The following is a 27,846-nucleotide window of genomic DNA, read 5'->3' as shown; positions in this document are numbered from 1 at the left end:
CAAATGGTCCTTTGAGGGGCCTTATTTGAAATGTCTAACCGATTCGGAAGCTCAATATGTTTTGACTGAATTACATGAAAATGTATGCGGCAACCACCCAAGAGGATGAACCTTAGCTCATTGAGCCTATTCACAAGGCTAATATTGGCCTACAATGAAATGGGATGCTTAGAATTATGTCCACAAATCTGATCAATGTCAAAAGCATGCACCTATCCCTCGATTGCCATCCAACTACCTTAACCCAGTAGTCAGCCCTTGGTCGTTTGCTCAATGGGGGATGGTTATAGTCAACCCATTACCAATCGACACAACTCAAAAAAAACTCTTGCTTGTAGCTACAAACTACTTGAGCAAGTGAGTAGAAGCTGAAGCCTATGCTAACATCAAAGACAAAGACATGACAAAGTTCGTCTAGAAAAACATTATATGTTGATTCGAAATTCCTCATGCAATTTTCATAAACAATGGACCGTAGTTTGATAGTAGTACCTTTCACGAGTTTTGTTCGGAATTGAAGATCAAAAATGTTTATTTGACATCTCAGTATCCACAAAGCAATGGGTAGACAGAAGTGACGAATAAAACGTTGTTAAATTTTTTGAAGAAATGACTAGAAATGGAAAAAAAGTAAATAAGTAAACGAATTGTCTAGCTTTCTATGGGCTTACAGAACCACCAACAGAAGCCTTACTAGGGTCACCCCATTTGCCCTTGCATACAAAATGGAAATTGTCATTCCCACCGAAATAGGGCTACCCACGGTTAGGACAATGGTGCAAGAATTAGTGGCCAATGAAGGAAATCTTGAAGTGCACTTAGATTAGGCGGATGAGGAATGTGAGGTCATAATTGTTCGATTAGCCTCTTATCAGCAAAAAAACAGTGGTTCATTACAACAAGATAGCGCACCCATGATTGTTCCATCCAGGTGACATGGTCCTGAAAAAAGTTTTTGAAAACACAGCCAAAATAGGAGCTAACAAGTTTTAACCTAATTGGGAAAGGCCTTATATTGTACACAAAACGGGAGGAGTAGGGGAGTACCATTTGCAGACACTAGACAGAACGTCATTGCTCCGTCCTTGGAAATACTATCAATAAACAAGTTGTGCATAAACCATGTTTCTACTTCATTTTTTAATAGCTAAACAAGCTAGATTGTAAACGACTAATAAGTCGAATTGTAAATGGCATGGCCAATATGGCCTAAACCATAAATATAAAGAACATCACGGCATAGCCTAAGCGGCATTAGCCTTAAAGCCCCCACGGGATAAAGACCAAAAGACCCAAGATAGTTAATGTCACTCAAGGCCAAAAGAATAGCTTGAGCCAAACAATTAATATGATGGTGCAAAATTAAATACACAGGGAAATTTCACAAAACATGAAAACTCATTGAAAACTATGTTCACTTATAGCATCCAAAAAAAATGGGGGAATGAGGAGAGCAAAAGTCGATGTCTTGTGTAGATAGTTAATAAGTTTAAAGGTTAAAGCTATAGGTTATGTACAATAGGAATATATAATACAATTCATTGCTAATTATAATGCCTATGGAATACTTATTTAAAGAACGAGTTTTATTTGGCATACTTACTATGACAACACCAAAGTTGAGTGTCCAAGGCTTGATGCCTTGTGTAGAGAAATTTCATTAGAAAGACAAGGTTGTAAGTGTTTACTCATAGTATTTGTAAGACTAATATTGACCTAGACAACCATCATTCGATAATAATCAAATAGAAAAATAAACATATTGAGTTAACTCATTTTCTTTTAGATTATGAGTTAGCTCATCAATTAATTTTCTCTGATCTTGAACAAACTAATGAATTTGAAAGAAAAATAGCAACATGTGTTTTGAATGTCTTCATCAAAGGATTCAAACAAATAGAATTGATCATTGAAAACAAGTGTGAAGTAATACTAATTATTTTAAGGACAAACACCCAAAAGGGGGAGTGAAGGTGAATTGGGTGGTTAACACTTTTTAGAAAACCACTTCAATTAATCGACTAATAAAGCAATAAATGTAAATGAAGAAATAAAAATAGATGCAAACTCATTTTTGTAGTGGTTTGGAAACTTTCACCTACGACCACTCTCCTTAAACTCGAGTGAGGGTTACATTAAATCAACGCTTCCAACTCTAAGACTTCAAGCTCTACACTTGGACTCAATGGGCACTTACAAGTCTTTTCAAGCTTAATTCTAGCTCGAAGTTTCAATTACTCAACCTTTCTCAAGTAAGAAATGATTAAATGCACTTAATCTAGCTTAATTTTAGTTCTTTGAAAAAAGAGAAAAGAATAGTTAAGATATTCACTGCAGGTACTCTCTTATCAATAAATGCATAGGAGCTCTCAATTTATAGGAAACAAATCCCAGACACCCTAAACTGTAAAAGTATGCCTTGATTAATTGAGCTCTAGTTTGTTCGATTGAATAGTCGCTAGGCATTAAATGCACTATAGGTGACCATTGGTTTTTTCTGAGCTTCAACCAGCCCTTGACTGGTGCTCAATAGGGAAAGACAATGTCTCAACCGAGAAAACAAGTCCTTTAGAAGAGAAAAAAATTTATAATTCTTAAAACAAATTTTCCTAGTTTAACATGGATAAACTATGATCTTGGAATAAAAATAAATGGTAAAACTTATTGTGAAAAAACCTTAAGAAATTCTTAGAACAACATTATTCTATCATAATTCCAAAACTCTCAAATAAAGATTTAGTAAGAAACTCTTAAAATTGCTTGTAAGAGAATATGCAAATTTTGAGGGTTTAAGCCATTAAGTGTCATGGGCACAAACTTTCCCCACAAGTTTTTCACATTGCGGTGCTTAAAAGCCCTCTTACTTAACCTACTTACATCCACATGAGCTTGCAATAAAGAAAACCTATAAAAAAAAACATGTGGTTATGAGGCTTAATCCCCAACTTGAATTTTATTTCTTTTCTAAATAATAATACAAGACATAGCCCTTAGCAAGATTCCCACATTCTCTATGGTGAGTTCATACTCTCTCATGCTATGTTTTAAGAAAGCTTTTTCCCTCTCATGTTCTTCAAAAGGCACTCTAGCCTTCCTTTATAGGTGTGACACCATTATTTTTTTTTTTACTAGAAACCAACAATACTAACCCTTCCCAAACCCTTGTTCATATGTCATGGCACCAATCATTCCTATTTGGACTAGAGAAGCAATCCTAGTCTTTCTTAGATTATAATTACAATAAGAATCTAAACTCATATTCAAACTCAAATTATATTCCCACTTTGAATATAACTCAGATATTTCAAATGTCTTCAGCCCATTTCTCATCTATTTGAAATTCCTCATATGGTTACCATTTACATCCTTCCACTTATATGGTTGAATCGACCAAGCATCCAATTAGCTTGTTATTGCATCACTACGCAACTCATCGCATACGTTGCTATGTAGATCATGTATGTGTCAAGACTTTTTTTGGCTTGCACTCCTTGTAACATGCCATGGTGTCAATCTTTCCCTTATTTCATGGCACTTTTATTGCTACTTGAGTGTGTTAACCGTGCTCATATGTGCTCCATCAAGTTGTTGCTACAACATTATGCCATATCCAAGCCCTTTCTTAGTGCAACAATGAGTCGTGACATTGTGCTTATGACTTCTCATCTTTGCGCACAAGGCATTGAGCCTTTGTGCCAAGCATTAGGCATTGCGTTTGAGTTGACTTTGTTGTTACATCCTCATGTCTCATCCAAGCTCATTTTAATGCTACAACATTCCATGACATTACGTCCATGGCTCACCAAGCCGCCTTTTTTCATAAGGCTTTATGACCTTATGCCATTGATTAGACAGGAGATTCATCACTCCCCATGCCATTATGGTCATAGGTTACATACCATAACATAACATTGAGCCCATGTGTGGGTGCTACCAAGACTTGCTCATATGGCTTGCTCGCATTTGGGGTCTTGCATCAAAGCCCCTAGGTATGGCCACACCCATGTCATCTTGCCTCCCTTGACTCACCTACACTGCTTCCCTTCTCTCATTCTAAAAAGAATTTTGACTTGTTTTGAAAATTTTTGGAAGAGACATTGATTGGAGCTGAAATATGTGCTCCAATGGCACATATTTGATATAATTTATGCACCGTCATAAGACACTCAAATAATTTAACTTGACCTAAATTGATGCTAAGACCCTAGCCATAAGTTTAACTTTTATTTGAAGATTTATCTCTTATTTAAGGGAAGAAAATGGTGCAAGTGCAAATCAGTTTAGATTTTAAAAGAGCAATAAGAGCTTAAATGAGAAAATAAGCGAGTCAAGACTCATGGAATATGAGGAGAGGCAAGACGGGGATGTTGTAGACCCTTTATTTTCTCTTCTTAGCATATGCCCTATTAGGTGTTCTTTTAGTACTCCACAGTAGTTTGCTGGTGCCCCATTGTTGGTCATATAGCTTACATTTCTGAGCTATTTTGGAGAGAGCTACCTTGGAGACTTTAGATGAAGGATTTATTTGGTTCCTCATTGTGATCATTAGTAGCTCAAAGTTAGATCTGGGATTTTATTTTATTTTTTTTCTTTTTTAGAATAGCTTATTTAGGTGCACGTTTAGGACAACCTGCTTAGGCATATTTCGGTGCACCTTTAGAACAACTTACTAAGGCATATTCGGGTTTTTAGGCACTTTTCTTATCACCCTTATGTCCCATTTAGGATCACCCTAACCCATTTAGACACATCTGACCCATTTAGGATCCCACCTAGCCCACATAGATTCACTCAAGCTCATTTAGGCACACTCTGGCTAACCTAGGTACACCTGACCCATTTAGGAACATCCTAGTGTGAACCCATATTTTTCTCATGCGTCCCCCACTTGATTGACAAGACTTACTTTAAAAACTATATTTTTGTAAAAACTTGAGTCATCACTTATTTTTTATTTTTTAAAAGAAAATAAAATAAGAAACTAAAACCCTAAGAAAAATGACTCCTTAAGTTTTGTAAAAGCCTATTTTTGAAAAGCTAAGTTTAGGTCTAGAGATTAGGTTACCTATTGAAAAGGTACAATGATTAATCTGTAGCACCCTTCTAAGCTCATATACCTACGACCTCTACTAAACGAATGAAGGGAATCATGATAATTGATTAATTAATGGAGGATACCAATAACAAGACAACAAGATACATATAAGTCATGAGGTAAAAAAAAAAAGAGTACACAAGAATGTACACAATTAATGAATGTGAAATGCACAAAATAGAATTTAATTATTTGTTAAAGTTGCAACATTTCAAAGGAAGTTCAAAATAAATTTATTTATATTGGGAACAATTCCGAATTAAAGATTTCAAACTTATTTACTCACAAAATTTCAATTTATTTACAAAAGATTCAATTTTTATTTACATCCAAAATTAATTAAAAAAAGTCTTGATTTTATTTAAAGAATTTTGATTGAATTTAAATTTTTTAAAGAGAAAATTTTCAATTTGATCTTCTATTCACAAAGAAATGATTTTGGTTTACACTTTTTTTTTTTTTTTAAATAAGATTCCACAATTATAAAGAAACATCAATTCTATTTTTGGAAAAGTGATTTTTACAAGGAAAATGGGGTTTACTTAATTTAATTTAATTACAGGAGCCAAATTTTAATTTACTAAGAAAACAAATTTTTACAACTTTGATTTCCTTTAGATTTTTATTAAAACAATTATTAGGATTTTTGTATTAAATCAAAATTTAGAACTTTATTAAAACTATTTTGAAACTTTTTTATTAAAACAAAATCTTAGAACTATTATCAAGCAAACTTTTAGAACATTTTATAAAACACAAACTTAGAGAACTTTAATTTAAAACAAATATTTGAAAACTTTAATTTACAATAAATTTTAGGGACTTTGATAAAATTTATTAAAACACTTACTTTGAAGATTTTTTAGACTAACCTTGAAGGTTTTTATTAAAGAACTTTTAGAATTTATTAAAACAAACTTTGAGAATTTATTATAAACTAGTTTTGAGAATTTTTAAAATTAAAACACTTATTTTGAAAATTTATTAATAGACTTATTAAAACTTTTATGGAAACAAAATTTAAGTAAATTTAAAAGACATAACTTTAAGAACAATTATTAAAACATTTATTTTGAAAATTTTAATTAAACCAAATTTGAAAACTTTTATAACTTTTACAACTTTTATGAAAACAAACTTTGAGAATATTTATTTAAACACTTATTTTAAGAATTTTCATTAAACAAACCTTATTTTAAAAAAATGATTTTTTAAAGAACATTTATTAAAATACAATTTTCAATAAACAAACTTATTAAAAAAACCGATAATCTAAAGAACATTTATTAAAATACAATTTTCAGTAAACAAACTTATTTAAAAAAAAATGATTTTCTAAGTGAAATTTATTAAAACACAATTTTCAATAAACAAAGTTATTATAGAAAAACAATTTTCTAAGGGATATTTATTAAAACATAATTTCCGGTAAACAAACTTATTAAAAAATGATTTTCTAAGGGACGTTTATTAAAACATAATTTTTTAACAAAGAAACTTATTAAAAATAATTTTCTAAGGAACGTTTATTAAAACACAATTTTCAGTTAATAAACTTATTAAAAAATAAATTTCTAAAGAATATTTATTTAAAAAATAATTTTCTAAGGAACATTTATCAAAACATAATTTTCAGTTAAGAAACTTATTAAAAAACATTTTTCTAAACAACACTTTTTAAAACACTATTCTCATAATTTTCATTAAACAAACTTTAGGAATTTATAAACTTTGAACATTTTTATTAAAAAAACAATTTTCTAGATTTATTAAAAAAAGGAATTTTTGGATTATTATATTAAAAAACCATTTTCTTAATATATTAAAAAACGAATTTTTGAAAATATTAATATTAGTTTGATTGTTTTAGTTTAGATAAACGTTGATTGCTTTAGTCTTTGATAATATTGATGTTTTAATTTTCCAAATACAAATATTAGTTTTTTTTCTTTTTTTTTTTTAGTTTCAAAAATATTAATATTGGTTTGATTGTGTTAGAAAGTGTTCCAAATTCTTGATTAGTGTAATTTTTTTTATAAAAATATTATATAAAATATTTTCTAAGTTAATATATTATTATAATATTATATATTTCTTTTTTGTAAAATGAAAAAGATTGTCGGAAATATTTTTATATATATTTTAAGTTATAAAGAGAAAAAAATTATGAGATGAAGATGGATTTAAAAAAAGGGAAAAAATATTAGAAGGGGCGTTGTCGGTAGGGCTGCAGTTGTGACTTGAGTTTGCAGCATGTTAGTGGTGGTTTATAAACATTGTAGTTGCAGATATGACCATTGCCATCATCTATGGTTTAGACTTTAGCTCTTTTTTCTAGTCTAACAAAAATTAATGAAAAAGTAAGGAAGGAAAGAAACATGGAGAGTAGAGAAGAACAAAAGTTCATGATTAAGTTTTGTGAGTGGCAGTCCCAATAAAGAGGGTATTTTGGTCATTTTATATAATTTTATTTAAAAATTGGTATGATGTAAAAGTATAATAAATATAAAAATAGTGAATATTGATGTATTTAACAGCATCTTTTGTCATTTTACAAGTATACTATCACTTATACAGGCATTCCCTAAATTGCTTTAGCCACTATATTTCCGTTTTATTACAGATTTGTCCAAGCAGGTAAAACCCAGATTCTTACCCCTGCTGTATTTTTCACCTCCCTTTTTTCCTTCTCTGAGTCTCTCTTTGAGAGAGGGTGGAAGCAGAGGGTGCGCCAAACCTCTTGAAATACGCACACCGCTCTCGCCTCTCTCAGATCCTTGTCTTTCAGCATCACTCTCATTCCTTTCTCTCCATGTGAAGCTAAGCCATTTCAAGATTTGCTGAGGCAATCTTGCTCCTCTCCAGCTTAATTTTCAGGTAAATCCCTTCTTCACTGCCACTTTTTCCTTTTCCTTTTTCCTTTTTCCTTTTTCATTTTTCATTTTTTTCCCCGTCTCTTGAATCCCTTGCTCCTCACATCTATGATTGCTTCGTAGTTGTTCTATTCATGCTTTTCAATCAAAATTATCATCTGGGCATCTATTAAAAAGCCCAATCTGTATTGTCTTTTAAGACTTGTAGATATTGCAGCGGATTACGGGCTTATGTGTTTGGTCCTCTTGTTTTCTGTTTCTATTTTGTCATCTGGGTTGCTCTTAATTACGCTTTTAAATCTGGATTATCATCTGGGTTTTTCTCAATAATCACAATCTGAAACAGTATCGTTTTAAGCCTTTTTACAATCTATGTGAAATGGAGTTGGCTCTTAGTTTGGTTTCTGGTTTATTATATGTGGTCTTTTTGTTGATTATTGAATATTCCCTTTAGTGTTTATAGTTTTGATGCCTTGGTTTTAGGATATAATGGGGAAAAAGGTCAAGAAGAAAGGCCGAACTGCCCACAAGGAGAAGAGGGGTTCGGCCTCTTCACTGAAAAATGTTCCCCAACAATGTAATCCAAGTTCCGAGACTGTTGCTGATGGAAATACAGTGGTCAAAGGGAGAGAACCATGCATCCATTTTAACAAGGGTGTTGATTTGGGTAAAATCTCGGCAAAATTTGGGTTGCCAGAACCTATTCGTTGTGAAGACTGCAGGGAAGGAACTATTGATAGGCGGGGCAATAGAGCTAAGGGTAAACATGGGAAAAAAGGGGGTGGTTCCGTGGATTCAAAATCGGAGTCAAAAGCTATTTGGGTCTGTTTGGAATGTGGGCATTTTGCCTGTGGAGGTGTTGGATTGCCAACAACCCCTCAGAGCCATGCAGTTCGTCATGCCAGGCTAACTCGTCACCCCCTGGTGATCCAATTTGAAAACCCTCATCTCCGCTGGTGCTTCCCATGCAAAATGGTAATTCCAGTTGACAAAATGGAAGCAAATGATATGTTATTGGACATTGTGAAATTGGTAAAGGGGCGATCTGTGAAGGGGCCGTCTGTAGATGGTGAGGATGTTTGGTATGGAGGTGGCAGTGTCAAGAATGAAAAAACACCAGATAACAACCTTGAAATAATACCAGATAACACTCTTTCAGGTGATTTAGATGAAAGAGATTCTTACGTAGTAAGAGGCTTGATCAACATTGGCAATACTTGCTTTTTTAATTCGATTATGCAAAATCTTCTGGCAATGAACAATTTGCGGGATTACTTCTTGAAGCTGGATGGTTCTATAGGGCCTCTTACTAGTGCATTTAGGAAGCTCTTTGATGAGACAAGTTCGGGCACAGGATTGAGAAACGTAATAAATCCCAAATCTGTTTTTGGGTGTGTATGTGCCAAGGCTCCCCAGTTTAGGGGATATCAGCAGCAGGACAGTCATGAATTGCTCCGTTGTTTACTTGATGGATTGGGTACTGAAGAGTTGGGTGCCAGAAAACAGGCAAACTCCTCTCAAGAAGATGGGATTTCACCAAATGAGGCTCCTACTTTTGTGGATACAATATTTGGGGGCCAAATATCCAGTACTGTTTGTTGTGTGGAATGTGGGCACTCCTCAACAGTGTATGAGCCATTTTTGGATCTCTCGCTTCCAGTTCCAACAAAGAAGCCTCCATCTAGGAAGACCCAACCAGTATCTCGCCCTAAGAAAACAAAGCTGCCACCAAAGAAAGCTGGAAGGGTTCGTTCAAAAGTAAACAAGGATGCAGATTCTCTAGCGGCTCAAAGCGTTCAACACCCATCATCCGATGGTGATTCTTCCAACCAAATTCAATCTAGTGCACCTGTTGCAGAAAAATTGGTGTCATCTTCAGGTGATTCTGCAGGGTCAGATTTAGTTTCTCCATGTGCCGTGGCTGATGTCAAGGATTCAGTTTCAAAGAATATCTCTACTTCGGAAGAATTTGAGAACAAGCAAGTCTTTGAGAATGTTACTGAGACCAAAGCTGCACCATCAGATGATTTTACATTGTTGGATTGCTCTGATACTTTTACATGGTTGGATTACCTTGATCCAGGAGCAGTATCTGATGTTCATAATGTGGCTTCACAAAATAAAGATGTTTCAGTTATTCAAGATTCAGGGAACCAGGTTAATGTTCAGAATGATGTCTTATTGCAAAATGCCTCTGAATTTAGTAGTCAGGTTTATCCACACAAGGGAGAGCCAAATCTAAAAATAGATTCTTGTTCTGCAAATTCATGGGAAGAAGAACTCCCAGTGCAAATTCAAAGTTCTGAAGTTTTGCTGCTTCCCTACAAGGAAGAAACATCAACTACTGTAGAGATCACAACAGGACAAGTTGGGCCTTCAGTAGTTTCAGGCTCCAATGAAGAGTTATTGGATTTTGATGGTTTTGGTGGCTTATTTGATGAGCCTGAGTCAGCTTCAGGGGTAAATTTGCAACCATTGTTAGGCGATAACAGCTTCGACGCAAATGAAGTTGTGGGAACTGGTTTCAAAAATAGAAACAGCAGCGAGTCTGATCCAGATGAAGTTGATAATTCCAATTCCATGGTGTCAATAGATAGTTGTCTGACCTATTTTACAAAGCCAGAGCTTCTCTCCAATGAACATGCTTGGCATTGTGAGAATTGTTCAAAAATTTTGCGGGACCAGAGGATAAAAACAAGGACCAACCTGCCAAATACTATATCTAAGATTCAGATGAATGGAAGTGAGGATAAGATTCAAAATGGCCCATTTGGTTTGTGCAAGGACATCTCTCCTGATGAAGTCAAAGACATTGATAATGAAAATGTAAAAAATGATGGTCATAATATTCTGGGTGGCTTGGCACCACATGACAGGATAAGTGATGATGATTCAAAGCAAAACGGCCTAAAACTCCAAACCAGCCAAACAGTTGAGGTGAACCCAGTTGTTTCTCAATGCGAAGGAGGAAAAAGCGAGATGAACTATGCTCTTCCAGATCTATCACATTCTTCAGATACTTATAAAACCTGCAGTCAAGCAAGCTTAAGTGATCCAGCCAGTGATTCATGTAGTGTTCATGAGCCTAATAGTGTTGGATGTAACACTGGTAAGCAAAGAAATTCACAGATGTTAACTGGGGAGCTTGAATCAGAAGAAGATGAGGACAAGGAGATGGATTCTGAAAGTGTAAAAGTGAAGAGGGATGCAACTAAAAGGATTCTCATTAATAAGGCACCACCTATTCTGACCATTCACCTGAAGAGGTTCAGCCAAGATGCTCGTGGGCGCTATAATAAATTGAATGGACATGTGGTTTTCAAAGATTCAATTGATCTTAGGCCATTTATGGAACCCAGGTACCCCATCACACTTGAACTTTTCATTAGGATATTTTGAACTCATACCCTTGTTGATGATGATGATTATGTTGTTGCTGTGCTTTATTTTATTTTAAAGTTTTAGGCACCCTCTTGTCTGAAATAGGCATTATTTTCCGTCTTTGAAACAACTGGTGTATTGATTATGGGAAACACTACTCTTTTATTGTTTCTCTTTTTCTTGAGAAATATGTGTTTGTGTGTATGTGTGTTGTTGGTGCACTTCAATAAATGACAATGACACTTACTTCAAGGGTTTAACCAAAGGGGTAGAATTACTAATGTCAAAAGGATGGAATGTATGGTGTTCAAGAGTGAGGAAATGTAAAGTTGGAATACAATTATGGCACCCTGTTCAGGGAAGAACTTATCCTCTACACATAAATTTCTACGTGTATTGGAAATGAGAAAATTTTTCTCTCATTTAGATTGATTTTTTCCCCTCTTTTCTTCATAGGCAAATGGTAAATGTAGTACACCTTTGTGTTACAGGGTGTATACAAAAGGCACTAAAGAACACACCCATTCAAAAAAACAGCAAACTTATAACCTTTTATCCACAATTTAGATTATCAAAAAAGTAAAAAAGTGTGCGATTATCCAACCCTAGCGGGATCCTAGACTAGTCTAAAAAGACCTTTATGAGTGTCTCCTTCAGCTTTTGATATGACTTCTCTTCTTCATTGAGAGTTAAGTTATACTCTCTCCAAATGCACCAAATTAAGCATAGGGAAATCAAGCCTAGGTGTTTTCAACGCCGGATAGGCAGACTTGTGTCTTGAGTGTCTAACTATTATCCATAATACATTCTAGAGTTTTGTTTTACCATAACCATAAAATACTAAATCTGTAAGGCTGAGATTTGATAACAGAAGTGAAGGTGGAACTGAAGGCAGACTTAGGGGATGAACTTGAAATCAGACCTACAAATTCTAACCCTTGTGTGTGTGTGTGTGTCTATATATATGTATGTATGGATATATATTAGGTTGGGTAACAAATTGCTACTCAATGGGGCTAGAGTTTTAAGAACAGGAACAATTGACTGACCTGAGAAACTCCATCAAAATCTGACTGCTTGCAAATCATCTTCCTTTGGTTCTTTTACTTCTCTCTAGTTTCTCTCTTTAGGTTTTTCTACTCTTGGATTTCTGATTCAAGTTTCATTTGGTTCTCGATTTCTCTCGTCTACATTGTTCTGTAATGTGGATAGAGATTGAGCAACAGAGTAGCCAATGTTTAAAAAATGGGACTGGATTAGTGGGTTCATCCAGTTGAACTGTCAACCAGACACCTCTCTCATCCATTTCTCACTTTTGGACAGTTTACATGCTAAACCAGTGGAGAACTGCTTGAAGTCGAACCGTTGGCCTGCACAAAGTGGCAAGTTGTGTGAACACGTTTGGCTTGGGCATATTTTAAAATCAGCCCAAAACAAGCACAGGTGGGGCTAGCCCAAAGTGTCTCTTATATGGTTGGTGGTGGGGCAGGCCAGAGTGTCTCTTATATGGTTGCTGGGCTGTGTTGATTGTAAGCCCATTTCCCAGCTTTTTCAATTTGAGGACCCCTTTGATTTCTTAATTTTCCAATATTGGGTAGCTTTAGAAAATGTTACAGAAATGCCCAATTTTTTTTTTATTGCAGCAGCAGGATTGAAACACTAGTTGCATTTGTGCTTGAAGAAGGGGAACCACTGGTCTAATTTAGGATGTTGTTAAAAATGTTTGTTGCAAATACACTAATTATTTATTTATTTATTTAAAATTATCATTAGTTAAAACTCTTAAATAAACATAAATATTTAACTTCATATTTATTTTTATAATAATAAGTAGTTTTTTTTATGGGTAATTTTTATAATAATAAATAAATATGAAAATAATTTAATATTTTTTAAAATTATAAAATAATAGAATATATAACGTTTGATCTACAAATAAAATTAAATAATAGAATTGTTTCTATCTTAAATATTATACATATTTTCTTTAATAAAATTAAAAATATTGATGTATTTATATGAATCCTCATCATAATTTAATTAAATATTAAAGGTAAAAAATGAAACATGATTAAGGTTTTTAATTAGTTAAATATATTTTCAATTTCTTATAATTATTTTTAATTTTAATAAATATATTCATGATGTCATTCTAACATCAGGGTTCGAACGTGGTTAAACCATTGATTTGACCAGTAAGTCATAAACTAATAACTTTTCTAATTTAATGACGGGTTTGGTTCTAAAAACATTAGAGTAACACAAGTAGAATTCAATGAAAAGCATGCCTATTCTCACAAAGGTTTCTATTCACCCTTAAAGATATTCAATTGCTGTGAAAGATATTTAAGTACTTGGAACTTTTAGATTCTTAAGTTTGTTTGATATTGATTGGTTTTTTGTTTTCTCTAGTTATTTCTTTCTACCATTTATCTAATGTTTCATCAATGATTCACAGTTGCTCAATGAGCATCTCCATTTTATTTTAACACGACTTTTATAATTTGTTATTTTCTTTCTATATGGGTTCCACTTGATCATTATTTTTTTATATATGTTTTGATTAGAACTATTAACTTATTCTTTTTCTCTTTCTCATCCAAACAATTGTAACTGTCAATTCCAAAAGAGATGAAAATTGGAATTAAAATTCTAAAGTCCCATGTCCACTTTTTCAATTATACTCTACATGTCAGTCAAATTTTAGAAGTTGGGATAAAGCTTTGGTGAGTTGAATGTTGACTTATGGACTTGAATCAAAATTTAGAATGCTTCTTCTAACAAATGAAATGGTAGGACTTGCATGTCAGAAAGTAAATAAAATAAGTACCTATATTTACTGGATGGTGAGCAACAAAAGGTTGAATGGTGACTTATGGGCTTGAATCAAAATTTAGAATGCTTCTTCTAACGAATGAAATGGCAGGACTCACATGTCAGAAAGTAAATAAAATAAGTAATAAACTTATCTAACCTCCGCTATATACTGAAGTTATAATGCAAGACAACAATAATTGTGTTGGTCTTGGTTTGTGGATTACCTATCTATAGTATCATTAAAAGATTACAAGAAAAATGTGTCATAGAATATTTCACATTTTGTTTCCTTGTTTCACTGAGGAAATTGCAACTTCTTGTTCTGGCCAAACAAGAAAATGTTTGAAGTTTAGATTCCCTGCACAAGTATGTATATTATTGTGTTTCTTAATCTTGAATCTTATATTCATTTGTTGCTCAATCAAATTTGATATGGAGTGGATCATATAATAGGGGCAATTCATAATATTCGAAGTTCCTCTCAAACATGACGTCTATGATTGTGGTTCCAAGGTACTTGCTATCAGTCATCTAACCAACAAGCATGTTTGATGTAGAGGAGAAAATTTTTAAATTAAATGAAACCTTACTGAGTTGTTTATTTATTCTTATTTGTATAGAAACAGAAATTTATTGATGTAAAAGAATTTACAAAGTGATAATGTAAAATCATTCCATAAAATTACTTTCTGTGTGCTTTACAAAAGAACAGATAAAAATGGAGAGGAAAGACTAATAAACATCTTACTTACTATTGAGCCCAAAAGGTAATGCTTGTTAGTGCTTCTTTCTTAGCTAGTCTAATCTTCTAAACTCTTACCTACTCATCCACCTAACACTCAATTCTAGAGAAATGAGTAATCCAACATACGGGAGGTCCCTAGGATCCATCATCATCCTTATCCTCAACTAGCTTATTGCAATTGAGAAGTTTCCTTTATGATTAAATTACCTAACCCTAAAGTAGCATCTTTTCCAAGACTTTTCATGGTCTTACACTCTTCAGAATCTTTTTGTGTTATAACATAGCCCTTTGTTACCCATCTCAAGCTATCTGGAAGTTTCTCCCTCAGTTGGATTTGTAAAAGTTCTTTTATTATTCCCATTGACTTGGATTATCAAACTAGCATCCATCAGGTTCAGCTTGAAGGCACTGGGGTGGAGCATGGAGTGGCGTGTGGTGTAAGTGGGACAGTTCTTAGCAAGCTCATAGCCTTCACACTCAATACTTTGTTCAGATTAATCAAACTACAATTAAACATGGTAATAGCAAGAGGAATGCCCTCAGACCTTCTAGATGCTTGATCTAAAGACTCTGAAGAGCTTTTTCAGCCCTTCTAGCTTGGTGGTTCTCACACTGATTGACTTTCTTGTCTGATATTAACTATACCAGAGCCTTGATTTTAAGGGTGCTTGCAAGGAAATTTTCTGGATGAACAACTTGAAGGTGATGATCTTTAGAAATGTTTTGGGAAAAAGGATTTGGAAGAGAAGATTCCATTACTTTTCAACAACAAAAGACTCTTATGAAGTGAATTCAAAGGGAACCCTTAATCCCCAAGGGAGTGAAGGAAGTTGGAGGGGTTTAGGCCATGTTTGGTAACTGTTTTTGAAAACAATTTTCTATTTTCCAAAACAAAAAAAATAGGAAAATGCGTTTAACAATCAGAAAACATAAATCAATTTTCTTTTCTTAATAGAAAATAGGGTGTTTTTGGAGAATATCTTTTAGTTGTTTTAAAAAATAATCATACAAATATGGAGAATAATTAAAAGTAAAACACTACATAAAAAAGTTATTTTTAAAACATAGAAAACAAGTTAAAAACATTTCAAGTTCCAAATAGACATTTGTTTTACAAAACATTAGAGAAATAAAAATTTGTTCTTAAAACCTATTTTTCAGAATTGTTTTGGAGAAACGGTTACCAAACATGGCCTTAGCTTCCTTTCAATGAATTTTGCATTTCTGTTGTGAGAGATATAGTTTATCTTCAAGATGAGAAGGAGGATGATGAGTTCTAACTTCATTTCAATCAATTTTTGGTTTTTGGTGTGTGTGTGTGTGTGTGAGGGAGAGAGAGGGAGAGAGAGAGGGTGAGCTTCTTTTATGTTTCAGTAGTTTTTTTGCATTGTCCTTCTTTCTGGACAAGGAAGAGAGAGATGGGCTTCTTCTATGTTTTAATAGTTTTTGTAGTGGTTTTGTGTTGTCTTTTTTTTCTAGATTAGTAAAAGAGGGACAGGCTTCTTATGTTTGATATATATATATATATATAGAGAGAGAGAGAGAGGGGGGAGAGAGAGAGAGCCCTCTTGCTAATGGATAAGTAAAGGAGCAGATGTTTGACATCTGCATGCATATAAGATGTATAGCCTGTTTTAATTTTCCTGTTTCATCAGGGTCTTTTTTTAAAATTTATATAACTTTATATATGGCATAATTGACTTTAAATAGAAGATGAGTCATGTAGCTTTCTTTCAATCACAAAGTGGTGCCCTAGGGTTGGCTAATCCTAGTATTTTTGAGCTTCATGATGCTTTCTTACTGTTGATTGATGTTGTGCTTGAATTGAGCAAGGTGTTAGTTTGGACAAATAAGGTTTAGATTCTGTTCCTATCAACTTTAGGTATTGGAGCCTAAATCCTATTGGTTTAATTTATGATACCCCTAGGTAGGTTAGCATTAATAAAATCCCCAATGGACTTAGGTTTCGGCCTTTTAGGATTTGGGGTGGTGAATGGGGATTAGGGTTTATGGTAGTGGAAAAAAAGTAAAATTGAAGAAGAAGAAAAATATACGGAAAAATGGAAAAGTCTAACTCTTACTAAGGTCTTTTAGGAGTCTTACTTAGGAAAAAAAAAAGTAAGAGAGTTTAATCATTAAAGGACATAAAAACTTGCAAAAGTTGTTACCATTCATTTTGTTTTCACTTTCCTCCCCCCCCTTTTTTTTGGGTGTTAGGTGCTTTTTAATTGAATTTATCCTCTTTCCCTATTAAAAAGAAAAAAAAAAAATCATCTTTTGACGGAAGCTTGTTTTATTTTTTTTGATAGACAACAAAAGCATGTATTTAAGAAGTGTAAAAAAGAGGGGGTCACCCGATGTATACTGGCAGTATACACAAAATATCACAAGAGAAGCACCAAACATATGCAAGGTTAGCTTACTAAAAAAGCCAAACTATCCACAAGGAAGAGCATCTAAGAAATCTTAAATAGAGGGGTACTTCATTTCCAGTGAAGTATGGGACCAATGTAATATTGATTTAATAAAGAATTCCTTCAATCTTTGATCCAAGAGTTCTTCATCATCAAAAGTTCTTTGATTACTCTTTCCAAATTCCCCAAAATGAGTAAATTGGAGCTATGTGCCAAACAATTCTTCTCTTCTTATCTAACCCCTTAAATTTCCATTCAAGGAAGAGGTTTCTCATTGAAGCCAGAAACACCCATTTCAAGCCAGACTGCTAATAGAAAAGTCCATATCACCTGTCTTATCATAATGAATCAAGATGTGATCAACTGATTCTTTGTTGTATTTACAAAGGCTTTATTTGTTGACCATGAACCATCCTATCTTCACTAACATATCTAGAGTTAAGATCTTCTCCCAAACAGCTTCCCATGCAAAAAGAAATACGTTCTAAGGGGAGCTTGGGATCCCCAAATCTCTTTGGCTGGAAATACTAAATTACTCTTAGAACGTAAGGATTTGTTGTACAACTTGACATTGAAATTTCCCTCTTATCACCTTTCCAAAGTAAAGCATTCTCTCCTTACACTTTCAAAGGGAAAATAAGCTCTAAAAATTGGGTCACCTCCTTTATCTCCCAATAGTGGAAGAGTCTTTTAAATTGAACCTCCCAATGGCTACCACCACTTCCCTTGCCATCCCATAAATATGCTGTTGTAGCATTTTTGGAGAAAGCTATTCTAAAAAGCGAAGGGAATGCATCTTTTAACTGAAACTCCCCCGCCCATCTATACCATCAAAATCTTGTACGTCTACCATTTCTAATTCGGATAGCTAATTTGATGTCTTTCCTTAGGCTCATCCCAAAAGGATCCCTTACCCCTCAAGTAGTCTATCCCGCCCATCTCCCTAAATTTTCCATGTATCCACAAGCTCTTCTACTCAAAAGATAACCTCCACAATCATTTGCCTAGCAAGGCTTGATTAAGGCCCTCCAATCTTAGACCCAACCCTCCGTACTTCTTATCCTTAAAAACATCTAACCAATTTACCAAATGGATTTTTCCTCTTTCCCTGGCATCTCCCCACAAAAGTCTCGTTGAATTTTCTTTATATGATCCTCACTTTCTTGGGAATTGCAAAGAGGGACATAATCCTAATTTATAGGCTTGAAGAAAATCTTAAAGTTCAACAAAACCATAACAAAAAAAGCCAACATATATGGTAATCTAGAACTCTTAATTTTTCAAAACTTTTAAATCTTTCAAATAATGGAATTAAAAACATAAAATAGGAATTTTTTAGAAATTAGAAAGGTTAAAAAAAAATATATAAGAACTTGAAGAAATTTTCATCATATGACTTTAATTTATAAAGAAGCTGAACTGTAAATAGAACAACCTACCACGGCCCTTCAAATTACCAAACTTCTTGGTTCCATCAACTTTGCCTTTTTTGTTCCTTTTTGTTAATAAACCTTTAGAAGCTCATTGCATCATGGTTGGACATGGTTGAGCTTCCGTAGAACTAAGGTATATAATTTAAGATTTGTGGTGAGCTGTGCAAATGCTTCTGCACTGGAAATATTAGGGGCTCATATAGAGACTCAAGAAGGCAACCATTACCTTTTGGACATATTGAAAGATAGTCTTGAGGATGAAAATTTTGGTAGAGATAATCCAATAGATTGATTACAATTCCCCAACAATCTATGATGTTCTTGATGAGGTTAATTTAAGTGAGTTGTATTATTCACTTTTATAATGAAGTTATCATATATTCATATGATCGTAAAGTGTTTGACGAATGATGTAAGTGTGACCTTTAATAATAGTTAATGATCAATATGTAATTGTTGACTAAGAAGCCTCACTTATGTTCATTGAATGTCCAAAGGGAGAAAGTTTGAACATGACGAAGTTACCTTCTATACATGATGGGTACTTGGATGATATTGATGTTCCTATGATTGGTATAAAGTTAGAGCATGGAGAGTTCTATTACAATTGTAATAAGAAGGTGAAATTTGACCATTTTTGGGAAGTTTTATAGAAAGAGATTATTTAGTAGAGATTACAAAGGTGCAAGGATGGAACTAATTCCATTTCTTGAAATAGCCTTTGTGATAGAGACATGCCATGCTTTGTGTGGGCTTGTGGATGGCAATGAGAGGAGTTTTGTGTGGGCTTGTGGAGAGGCTTTTGTATTTCTTTTGAGTCTAAACTGGTTGGCTAGGTCTTCTTGTGTTGTGGAAGATTTAGCCATTTTTTATCAGCTTTTTGTAACTATGGGGAGGACTCCTCATCCTTCTCATGTGCTTTTATTCATTTTTAATACAGTTCTAAAAAAAAATTGAAAAAAAATAAAATAGTCATGTCATGTTGTTGGCATATGCCTTAAAAAAAATTGTTCATAAGGCCATTGAAAGGGGAACAAACCCATGTCTGATGTGCAAGATTTATCTCATGAGAACCAAGGCTAATGTGTAGTCAATTCATCCACTTAGGATTTCAAAGGAGTGGAAGGTATTGTTTGGGATTTCAGTAGACCTGGAAAGTAATATAAATTCAAGGTCGAGTTTCTTTCAACCTTGGGGGACTGGTGCTGTAGCTTTTTGAGTCATCCAGAATGGTTAACGGCTGCATAGATAAGATGGACAGCATGTTTTATTTTGCATACTGGAGTGTTGCTATGTAGTGTGTAATAGTTGTTTTCAAATCTTTTATTTTAGAGAGATGTTGAATAAACCAAGATTAGAACATTTTAATGCTTAGATTTACTGATTTTAGGTAACAGATGTCAACTCTCTTTATTAGTGACTATAAGTTGTTTGGCATATTTAATTCTGAATGGAAGATTGCTTGCATCTTCATTCTTTCAAACATTGGTGCTTGAGGATTCTCTACTTTAGTATCTTCAATCTGCTTGATTCTTTGGTATGGTTGACATTAAATATATTAATTTTTTATTTTATTTTATTTTATTTATTTATTTTTATGGTGTGGGTGGAATGATTAGGCATGGTTTATCTGGATGGCATAAGTCCAAATTCTGGTCTTCCTTTCTAACCTTGGGCTTTTACCCCTTTCAAACCTTGTATGGCTATATTCATTTTCTAAACTGGGGAAACTCAATGAACACACATTTCATGGCATTGGGATAAAGTTTACTAGTAGATTGATCATACGAGGAAAAAAAAAAAAAAGTAATGGAGTTTCTTTCTGCTTGTTTGTTTTGGGGAGTATCAATGCAAGTTGTCTGATATAGAATGCAATTATTGAAGAAGGAAGAACCTATATCCTTGTACATATTCTCCATTGTTATCCAATTAAAGAATTCTGATGTTTAGTATTAAATTTAGTGGAAATTAGTGGAAATTATGTGATCAAGGTTCTTAAAACAATAAAAGACATCACTCTTTTATCTGTAATAAATGCATGTCACTTAAATAGTCATCCATATATGTAAAAATCACTTGTAATCAAATAGCTAAAACAAGCCTATCAAAAAGACCCACTTGTAATTAAACAAAAACAAAGTGCTAGAGAGATGCCAATCACAATTATCAACAATGGCGAGGGGAACTTTTATTCGTGCTATGACAATGAGAGAATTTACAATGTTTAGGAAACTTAGACCCCTCTCTTTCAAAACAACCGAGCTAAACTAAAAGATCCTTGAAGTGAATAAACTGAAGGATGGCACAATTTTTTATGCCATAAAAATAATATACTGGTAATGGTGGACCTTGGTGGTATGATCTGCCTTATGGGGAAAGTTTAGACCTTCCTAGAAGACTTGAGGTGTCATATTATAGATGGGCCATAGCCATTCAATGAGAAAACTTCTTGGCTTAGAGGGGGCTTCGGTTTTAAAGACCTTCAAGAGATTTTTAGCCCCTTCAATTGGTGGCTATTGTTGTATCATTTTTTTCCCTTGTGTTTTTATCTTGATATTTACTAACAATTTACTTTCAAGGTTCATTCATTAATTAATTCTTCTCACTCTTTTTTAGTGTTAGTTTTTTTTTTTTTTTTTTCTTTCAAATTCCATTGTGATATCTTCTTTCCTTTGTCTATGAGGTAATAATATCCGCTATTAATTTTTCTAGCTTTTTAATAAAGAAATGAAATAGAACAGTATATGTAAAAGATGGTAAAAAAGAATTGTCTCAATATTCTATTGAAGTGTTCTTTAATTATCTAGTGGTATTATTGATATCCTGAAAAACTTTAACAGCTTCAACACCTCTGAGATATAAATCAGCATTTTGTCATCAATGTCATGGACATATTAAGGATTGTTTCATATAATGTATCAAGTGATAAATCATCAGTAGAAATTTATGGTATTTCTTTGTATGCAACTGGTTTATGAATGACAGAAAGTGGTGTATAAAATGAGGATTCATCTTGAGCATATATGTTGCAGGTGTGTAGAGAAAGGAAAATATGAATATCGGCTGGTTGGAGTAGTGGAGCATTCTGGAAGCATAAGAATGGGGCACTATGTTGCATATGTGAGAGGAGGGGAGAGGAGCAGTGGGCAGGCTAAAAAAGAAAGTGGACGGGGTGTGTGGTATTATGCTAGTGATGCTTCTGTGCGTGAAACTTCCCTGGATGAAGTTCTTCGATGTGAGGCCTACATCTTGTTCTATGAAAAGATATAACAAGCTTCCCTTGAAGCCTTGAAGAAGAAGAAATTTCACATGAGATGGTGGTGTCCTCTCAGCAGATGATGAGATGCTGAGCTTCTGTGAGTTTTGGGACGAATGTATGAGAGAGAGAGAGAGAGAGAGAGAGAGAGAGAGAGAGAGATATGGATGTCTGCTTTGCATGCCCCTAATGATGTTCATTGACTGACTGTCTGGGGATGAAACTAAGCACCCACCCCCACCCTCACCAGAGAGACAGAGAGAGAGAGCAGTAGCAGCAGCAGCAGCAGATGTGAGTGTATAACGCCAATTGCGAGATATATGATGATAGCCATTCTATTTTTATTTTTCATTTTAAAATTTTTTCCTTTTTGATATGTGATGAGCTCAAAATTGTACACTTTCCACACTCCTGAGAAAATGTGGAAATTCTGGGTCCCATTTGTCCTGGAATCTCTTCAGCTTAATTGAAACACTGAGGAGTTATTTCTTTTGCAACAACTCATTAATATCCAGAGAGATACGACTGCTTGGACATGAATAGCATGATGCGCCCTATCAGTTCATATATTACTACTACACACCTCTTGCCCTCTAATCTATGGCCCAGAGCGATGGTTGGGATGAGATATTGATTTCTTCTAGGATTTTGGATTTGGAATTTTATTTTGGCATATTGTTTGAATGTTAAAAATGGTTTACCATTTGCATTGTTTAAATTTGAAGTTATATAAGAAGCTTATTTGAGTCGTTTGTATTTTGAGTCTTCAAGGTTTGAAGTATGAAATAACCATTATGTTTGAGCATGACACAATAAATAATAAAAATTATAATAATGTTTTTATATAAAGTATTAAAAACATTATTATTTTATGAGCAACTTAAAAAAAATTAAGAAATGACTTAGTATGGAAGGAAGTAGGGACATTAATAGAGTGACTTTAGTACAAATCTAAATATATTCTCATTCCCATTCAAGTTAACCGGATGAGAATATCAGTAAATACGAGATATATTGATATTTGGATTTTATCGATATATCAATAATATTGATAAGTGGATATTTTGACAAAAATATATTGATAGAACGAAAATGTTCAAATTCATGGAAATGCTTGAAAAACTTAAGAAAAAAATGATAAAAATATTCATGTTAAAGTTATTTTGTAAGTGTAGTCGAGATATGGTTATTTACCAAATTTTTTAGAAAAAATTATTTTAAATTCCTTTAATATATTTATATTCATTTATTTTAAAAATTAAAATATGCTTTTATTAAAACCTGTTTTATTGCCTATAAAAAATTAAATTGATTTATATAAAAATATTTTATTTGAGATTTAATTTTTAAAATTTTATTACAAATATGTAGTGATAACTTTTTCTTATTAACATTAATTTATTTAAATAAATTATTAAAAATTATATTAATAATTTATCTTATCAAATTAATTTTAATTTATAAAATATTACTCATTAATTTTTTTTTTCTATATTTTAGCAAATTTTGAATAAATTTATATTTTTAATATCTAAAAAAACATTTAAAATTAAATAATATTAAAAGGATAAATAAAAAAAACCTAAAAGTAAAGTGATAATAATTTTTTAAAATAGGATTAATGAGATAAATATAAAAAATAATTAAATATGAAAGGATAATATAAAATAAAAGGGTAATATAAATTTAAAATAAAAGATAAATTAGAAAAATAATTAGATAAGCACATAGGGGATTTTTTAAAAACATGGAAAAATATTAAAACAGAAGAGAATTGAATTTTTTTAAAAAATATACTATTTATCACCATTTTTTTTTTTAAAATGACGGATTAATGGTTGATTTATTAGCAATATTTTGAAAATTTTGCTGATTAATAGGAGATTTTTTGCGTTGACTCCAGCTTGTTTCTTGCTGCCAATTTTTTGACGATTTATTGACCCAAAGCTCATTGGTGATATTCTCGATTTTTTTAAGATTTTTTATGCAATTGATTTTTAGTGCCCGTTTCAAGTTTCAACTCCTCCCGATATATCCAATATTTCACCGATATTTCAGTAAAATATTCAAACATTTTGTCCATGTCCAATCGATTTTGCAAGTAACATCATTTTCGATTAAAATGAAAAACGATCAATCGAATCATATTATATTAGATTTTTCCATTCTATAATCGTAAAGAAAAGAAGGAAACCCTCCATTGGCGGCGAAATCACCCAACTCTATTGCTTAGGTGTGTTGAAGTCTTAAAAGAGTAGAGAGTAGCCAAAAATAAGGAACCTATTCTTATCGTCTCACATCCCTCAGCCATGAGTAACGTGAAGCCCTACCTAACACATCTTAAGAAACAGCGTAAAAGAAACCTAAAACAAACGATATTTCATGAACAGAACACACGATAACGTAAGAATAAAGCTACACGTACAACCGTCATCCTGGCAACAACCAAACTCCAGAAAGTGGTTGGAGGCATATGTCAACGTTGGAATATATTGCATGTGGCTTCACATTTGTCTCGTGTCAACTTTCATACATGTCCTCTGCAACATCCTTCTTTCTTTCCTCGTCACCTCTTGCATGTTCATCGTGACACTTCATCTAAAGCCTCGACTCCACCCATCATTTATCCTACATGATTTCTGAAATATAGAAAGAACTTCCTATCTGTCTTAACAAATATAACTAAGGTGGTGTTTGTTTGTTTTACTTAATTCTAAATAAAACCTTAATATTTAATAGTGTTAAATATTATGTTATTTGTTTTTGTAGTATTTTATTTCTATTAAGTATTATAAAGTAAAGAAAAACCAATATGTTATTTTTTCTATTTAGAAAAAGCTACATATTTTGGTTTTTCCTATTTAGTAAAAAGTTTATAAGAAGTCATGAAAAAGTAGAAAAACAAATAATTTAAATTCTGAAAACAAATTGCTTTAAACAAAAAGCCAAAAAAACAAACACCACCTAAGTGATTGTAGAGTAATCAATGGATAAAAAGGATTAGAACTCTTATTATTGAGTTTAGTATGAGAAGTAGACCTATGATCTTTGCTTAACTTGCAAGCTGGGCACTAACTCTGAATTCTTGGAAGTCCCATAAGCCAAACAATGCGAAGAAAATTAAGGGTGACCCAATCGATGTAGAACTCGATAAAAAAGACTTTGGTTGAGAAGACAATTCTACCTTTCATACCAAATGAGGAAAGCTTAGGCTTAAAAACTTTTCCACTTTTATCACATGCCACAGAACTTGCCCAAACAAGTTTACCAAACTTATTTCAACGTTTCTTTAACACAGGATTAATCTACTTCAATGCACACGATATATATCTCTTTGACCTATATCATGTTTTCCCGTAAATCTCAACCTCTAGCTCAGTTAGTATATCCACCTCTCCCACACCCAATTGAAGTGACAAGAACCACAACTTGTTTGTTAATTTGTCAAGGAAGGGGACTCTTTACACACAAATTTCATGGAGTCTTATAAAAATAGCAACACAAATAGGAAAAATATATGCAAACAAAATTTTGTATTAAAATTAATTAATTGTGGGGTACAATCTCAATGTTAATATTCTTTACAAAAGAATATTTTTCCCTAATTTTTTCACTTTAATGGTTTTTTCCTAAATAAACTTGTTGAATGATAAAAACATGTGTCTACTTCTGTTGCGGAGAATTCTCTTTATAGTGTCTTTTCCTATGTGAAGTTTTTTTTTTGGTCAATCCCCTTCATTAAAGGAAGTCATCATTATTTATAGGTTAAATTAAATAATTAAATTTGAAATTCCCAAGATTTAATTATTTAATTCAAAGAATTTCGTTTATTGATTTTTAGCAACTTATCTCATTCACTAAGAAAATTGGCTAACAGGAGAATATTTTATTTTTAATTTTCTTTTAACTTTAATTGGAAGATTTAATTTAATTTTCAAGATTTAATTTTGTAGTTTTCCAAATTACATCATGTGTCACATTTTTTAATACATGCCACATGTCCAATTGTATGATTCATCGCTTGTTAAGTCCAAATTTTATTGAACTAAAGAGTCACGATTATGATGAATAATTTAGTTGTAATTTAAAAAACTAAAATTTTGATGTTTACAAATGCTCCCACTGTAAGTCATATCATGTACATGCCTTGTCATGTATACGGGGTGGATCTTCAAGTTAACTTTCATTTTTCTTTGATTTTTTTTCCAAAGAAATATTTTAATAAGAGGTTTCCTATTTTAAAATCTCTCTTTCCCAAACTTTATTTTGCTTTCTTCCTTTCTTTCGACTTGATTCCAAGGAAAGACCTTGTGTTAATAGGAAAATTTCTTATTTATACATCTACTTTCCTTTTTTTTTTTTCATAGGCATTTTCTCTTCCAACTTATGCTCCATATTTTTTTTTATATGAAGTAGACTAATTTGAAAAAACCATCTCAAACTCTCTACGAGAAGTCTTTCATCTTTGGTGCATCTTCAAACTTGTAAACTTTTTCAAGGAAGAAAAAGAGTCATCATTCCTAAACATATATTGATCTTCATCCCTTGTAGAAATAAATTTACTTTTAGGTAATAATTTAACACTCTAAGATTAATTTTTTACAAACTTAAATATCCATAAAAAAAATGAATATTTAAAGTTTGACCTTCATGTAATTAAGTTGTAGCCTTGACATGAAGTGGTGTCGTATTTTCAACACTAAGTGTTAAAGCATTCATCCATGTGAATTGGCTTGTCTTGGATACATAGTTGTGTCCAACTTCTAATACTTAATTAAAATTGGAGCCATATTTAACACTCATATAGGCAAGTCATAACTTTGACGTTGTGCGATATTGTACTTTCAACACTTAATGTGGCTTAAGTGCTAAAATCTTCACTCATATGAATTAGCTTTGCTTAAAAGTATAGTAGTGTCCAACTTCTTAAAACTTAATAAAAATTAAAAGCATATTTAACACCTATGTTGACGAGTTATAATCTTGATGTTGCATGGTGTTGTACTTTCGACACTTAATACGACTTAAGTGCTAAAGTATTTGCTCATGCAAATTGGCTTGGTTTGGATGCGTATTGATATCTAACCTTTAACATTCAATTGGAACTGCACTTAATACCTATGTAGACAAGTTATAACCTTAATGTTGGACAATGTGGTACTTTTGATGCTTAATATGACTTAAGTGCTAAAGTCTTCACTTATGAGAATTAGCTCAATTTGAATGCGTACCGATGTTCAATCTTAAACATTTAATTGGACTACACTTAATACCTATGCATACAAGTCATAACCTTGATGTTGTGTGGTGTCATCCTTTCAACATTTAATGTGACTTACGTGCTAAAGTCTTCACTCATGTGAATTGACTTGACTTAGATGCATAGTGATGTCCAACCTTTAATACTTAATTGAAGCTACACTTAACACCTATGTAGTCAAATCATAATCTTTATATTGCAAGGTGTAAAACTTTTAACACTTAATTAAAATTAGGCCCACACTTAACACTTGCAATTTTGTTTTTTTGTCTTTTTTGTTTTGTTTTGTTTTGTTTTTTTTTTTTTTTTTTTTTTTTTTTTTTTTTTTTTTTGTGGTGGTGATTGAACTTAGGCCATTTCTCCAAGTTGCCTATTTACTTTCACAAAGAGATGATTAAGTCAAATGTAGTTCATTTTTTTTTATGTTCTTAATTTTGGCAAGACTAAGGATTTTAATCTTGCGAGCATGTCCTAACTTTCACTTAAGTCACACTTTTAAGTTTTTAACTTAGCTTACTTTTTTTTTGGTGTTATATGTAGTTTAAGCTCATGCGAGCAAAAAGCATTAATTG

At 32.7% G+C, this 27,846-nt stretch overlaps 1 protein-coding gene across 1 annotated transcript; it reads left to right on the top strand.

Annotated features, from left to right (window-relative positions):
* The first annotated feature begins 7,793 nt into the window (after positions 1 to 7,793).
* On the top strand, positions 7,794 to 22,738 carry LOC117914592 (ubiquitin carboxyl-terminal hydrolase 2). The gene is made up of 3 exons (XM_034829977.1): positions 7,794 to 7,972; positions 8,452 to 11,327; positions 21,791 to 22,738. Exons 2-3 carry the CDS (start codon positions 8,458 to 8,460, stop codon positions 22,026 to 22,028), a joined length of 3,108 nt encoding a protein of 1,035 aa, XP_034685868.1. The 5' UTR covers positions 7,794 to 7,972; positions 8,452 to 8,457; the 3' UTR covers positions 22,029 to 22,738.
* The last annotated feature ends 5,108 nt before the right edge of the window (positions 22,739 to 27,846 follow it).

The sequence above is a fragment of the Vitis riparia genome, chromosome 5, assembly GCF_004353265.1.
Source record: "Vitis riparia cultivar Riparia Gloire de Montpellier isolate 1030 chromosome 5, EGFV_Vit.rip_1.0, whole genome shotgun sequence".
Lineage (NCBI taxonomy): Eukaryota > Viridiplantae > Streptophyta > Magnoliopsida > Vitales > Vitaceae > Vitis > Vitis riparia.
The sequence above is the reverse complement of the archived record's forward strand: the minus strand, read 5'-3'. Positions and strand labels throughout refer to the sequence as shown.

Coding starts and splice junctions, on each gene's coding strand:
- LOC117914592 (XM_034829977.1), top strand. CDS start 8,458: ATGGGGAAAAAGGTCAAGAAGAAAGGCCGAACTGCCCACAAGGAGAAG. Junction 11,328..21,790: donor AGGCCATTTATGGAACCCAG/GTACCCCATCAC, acceptor TATATGTTGCAG/GTGTGTAGAGAAAGGAAAAT.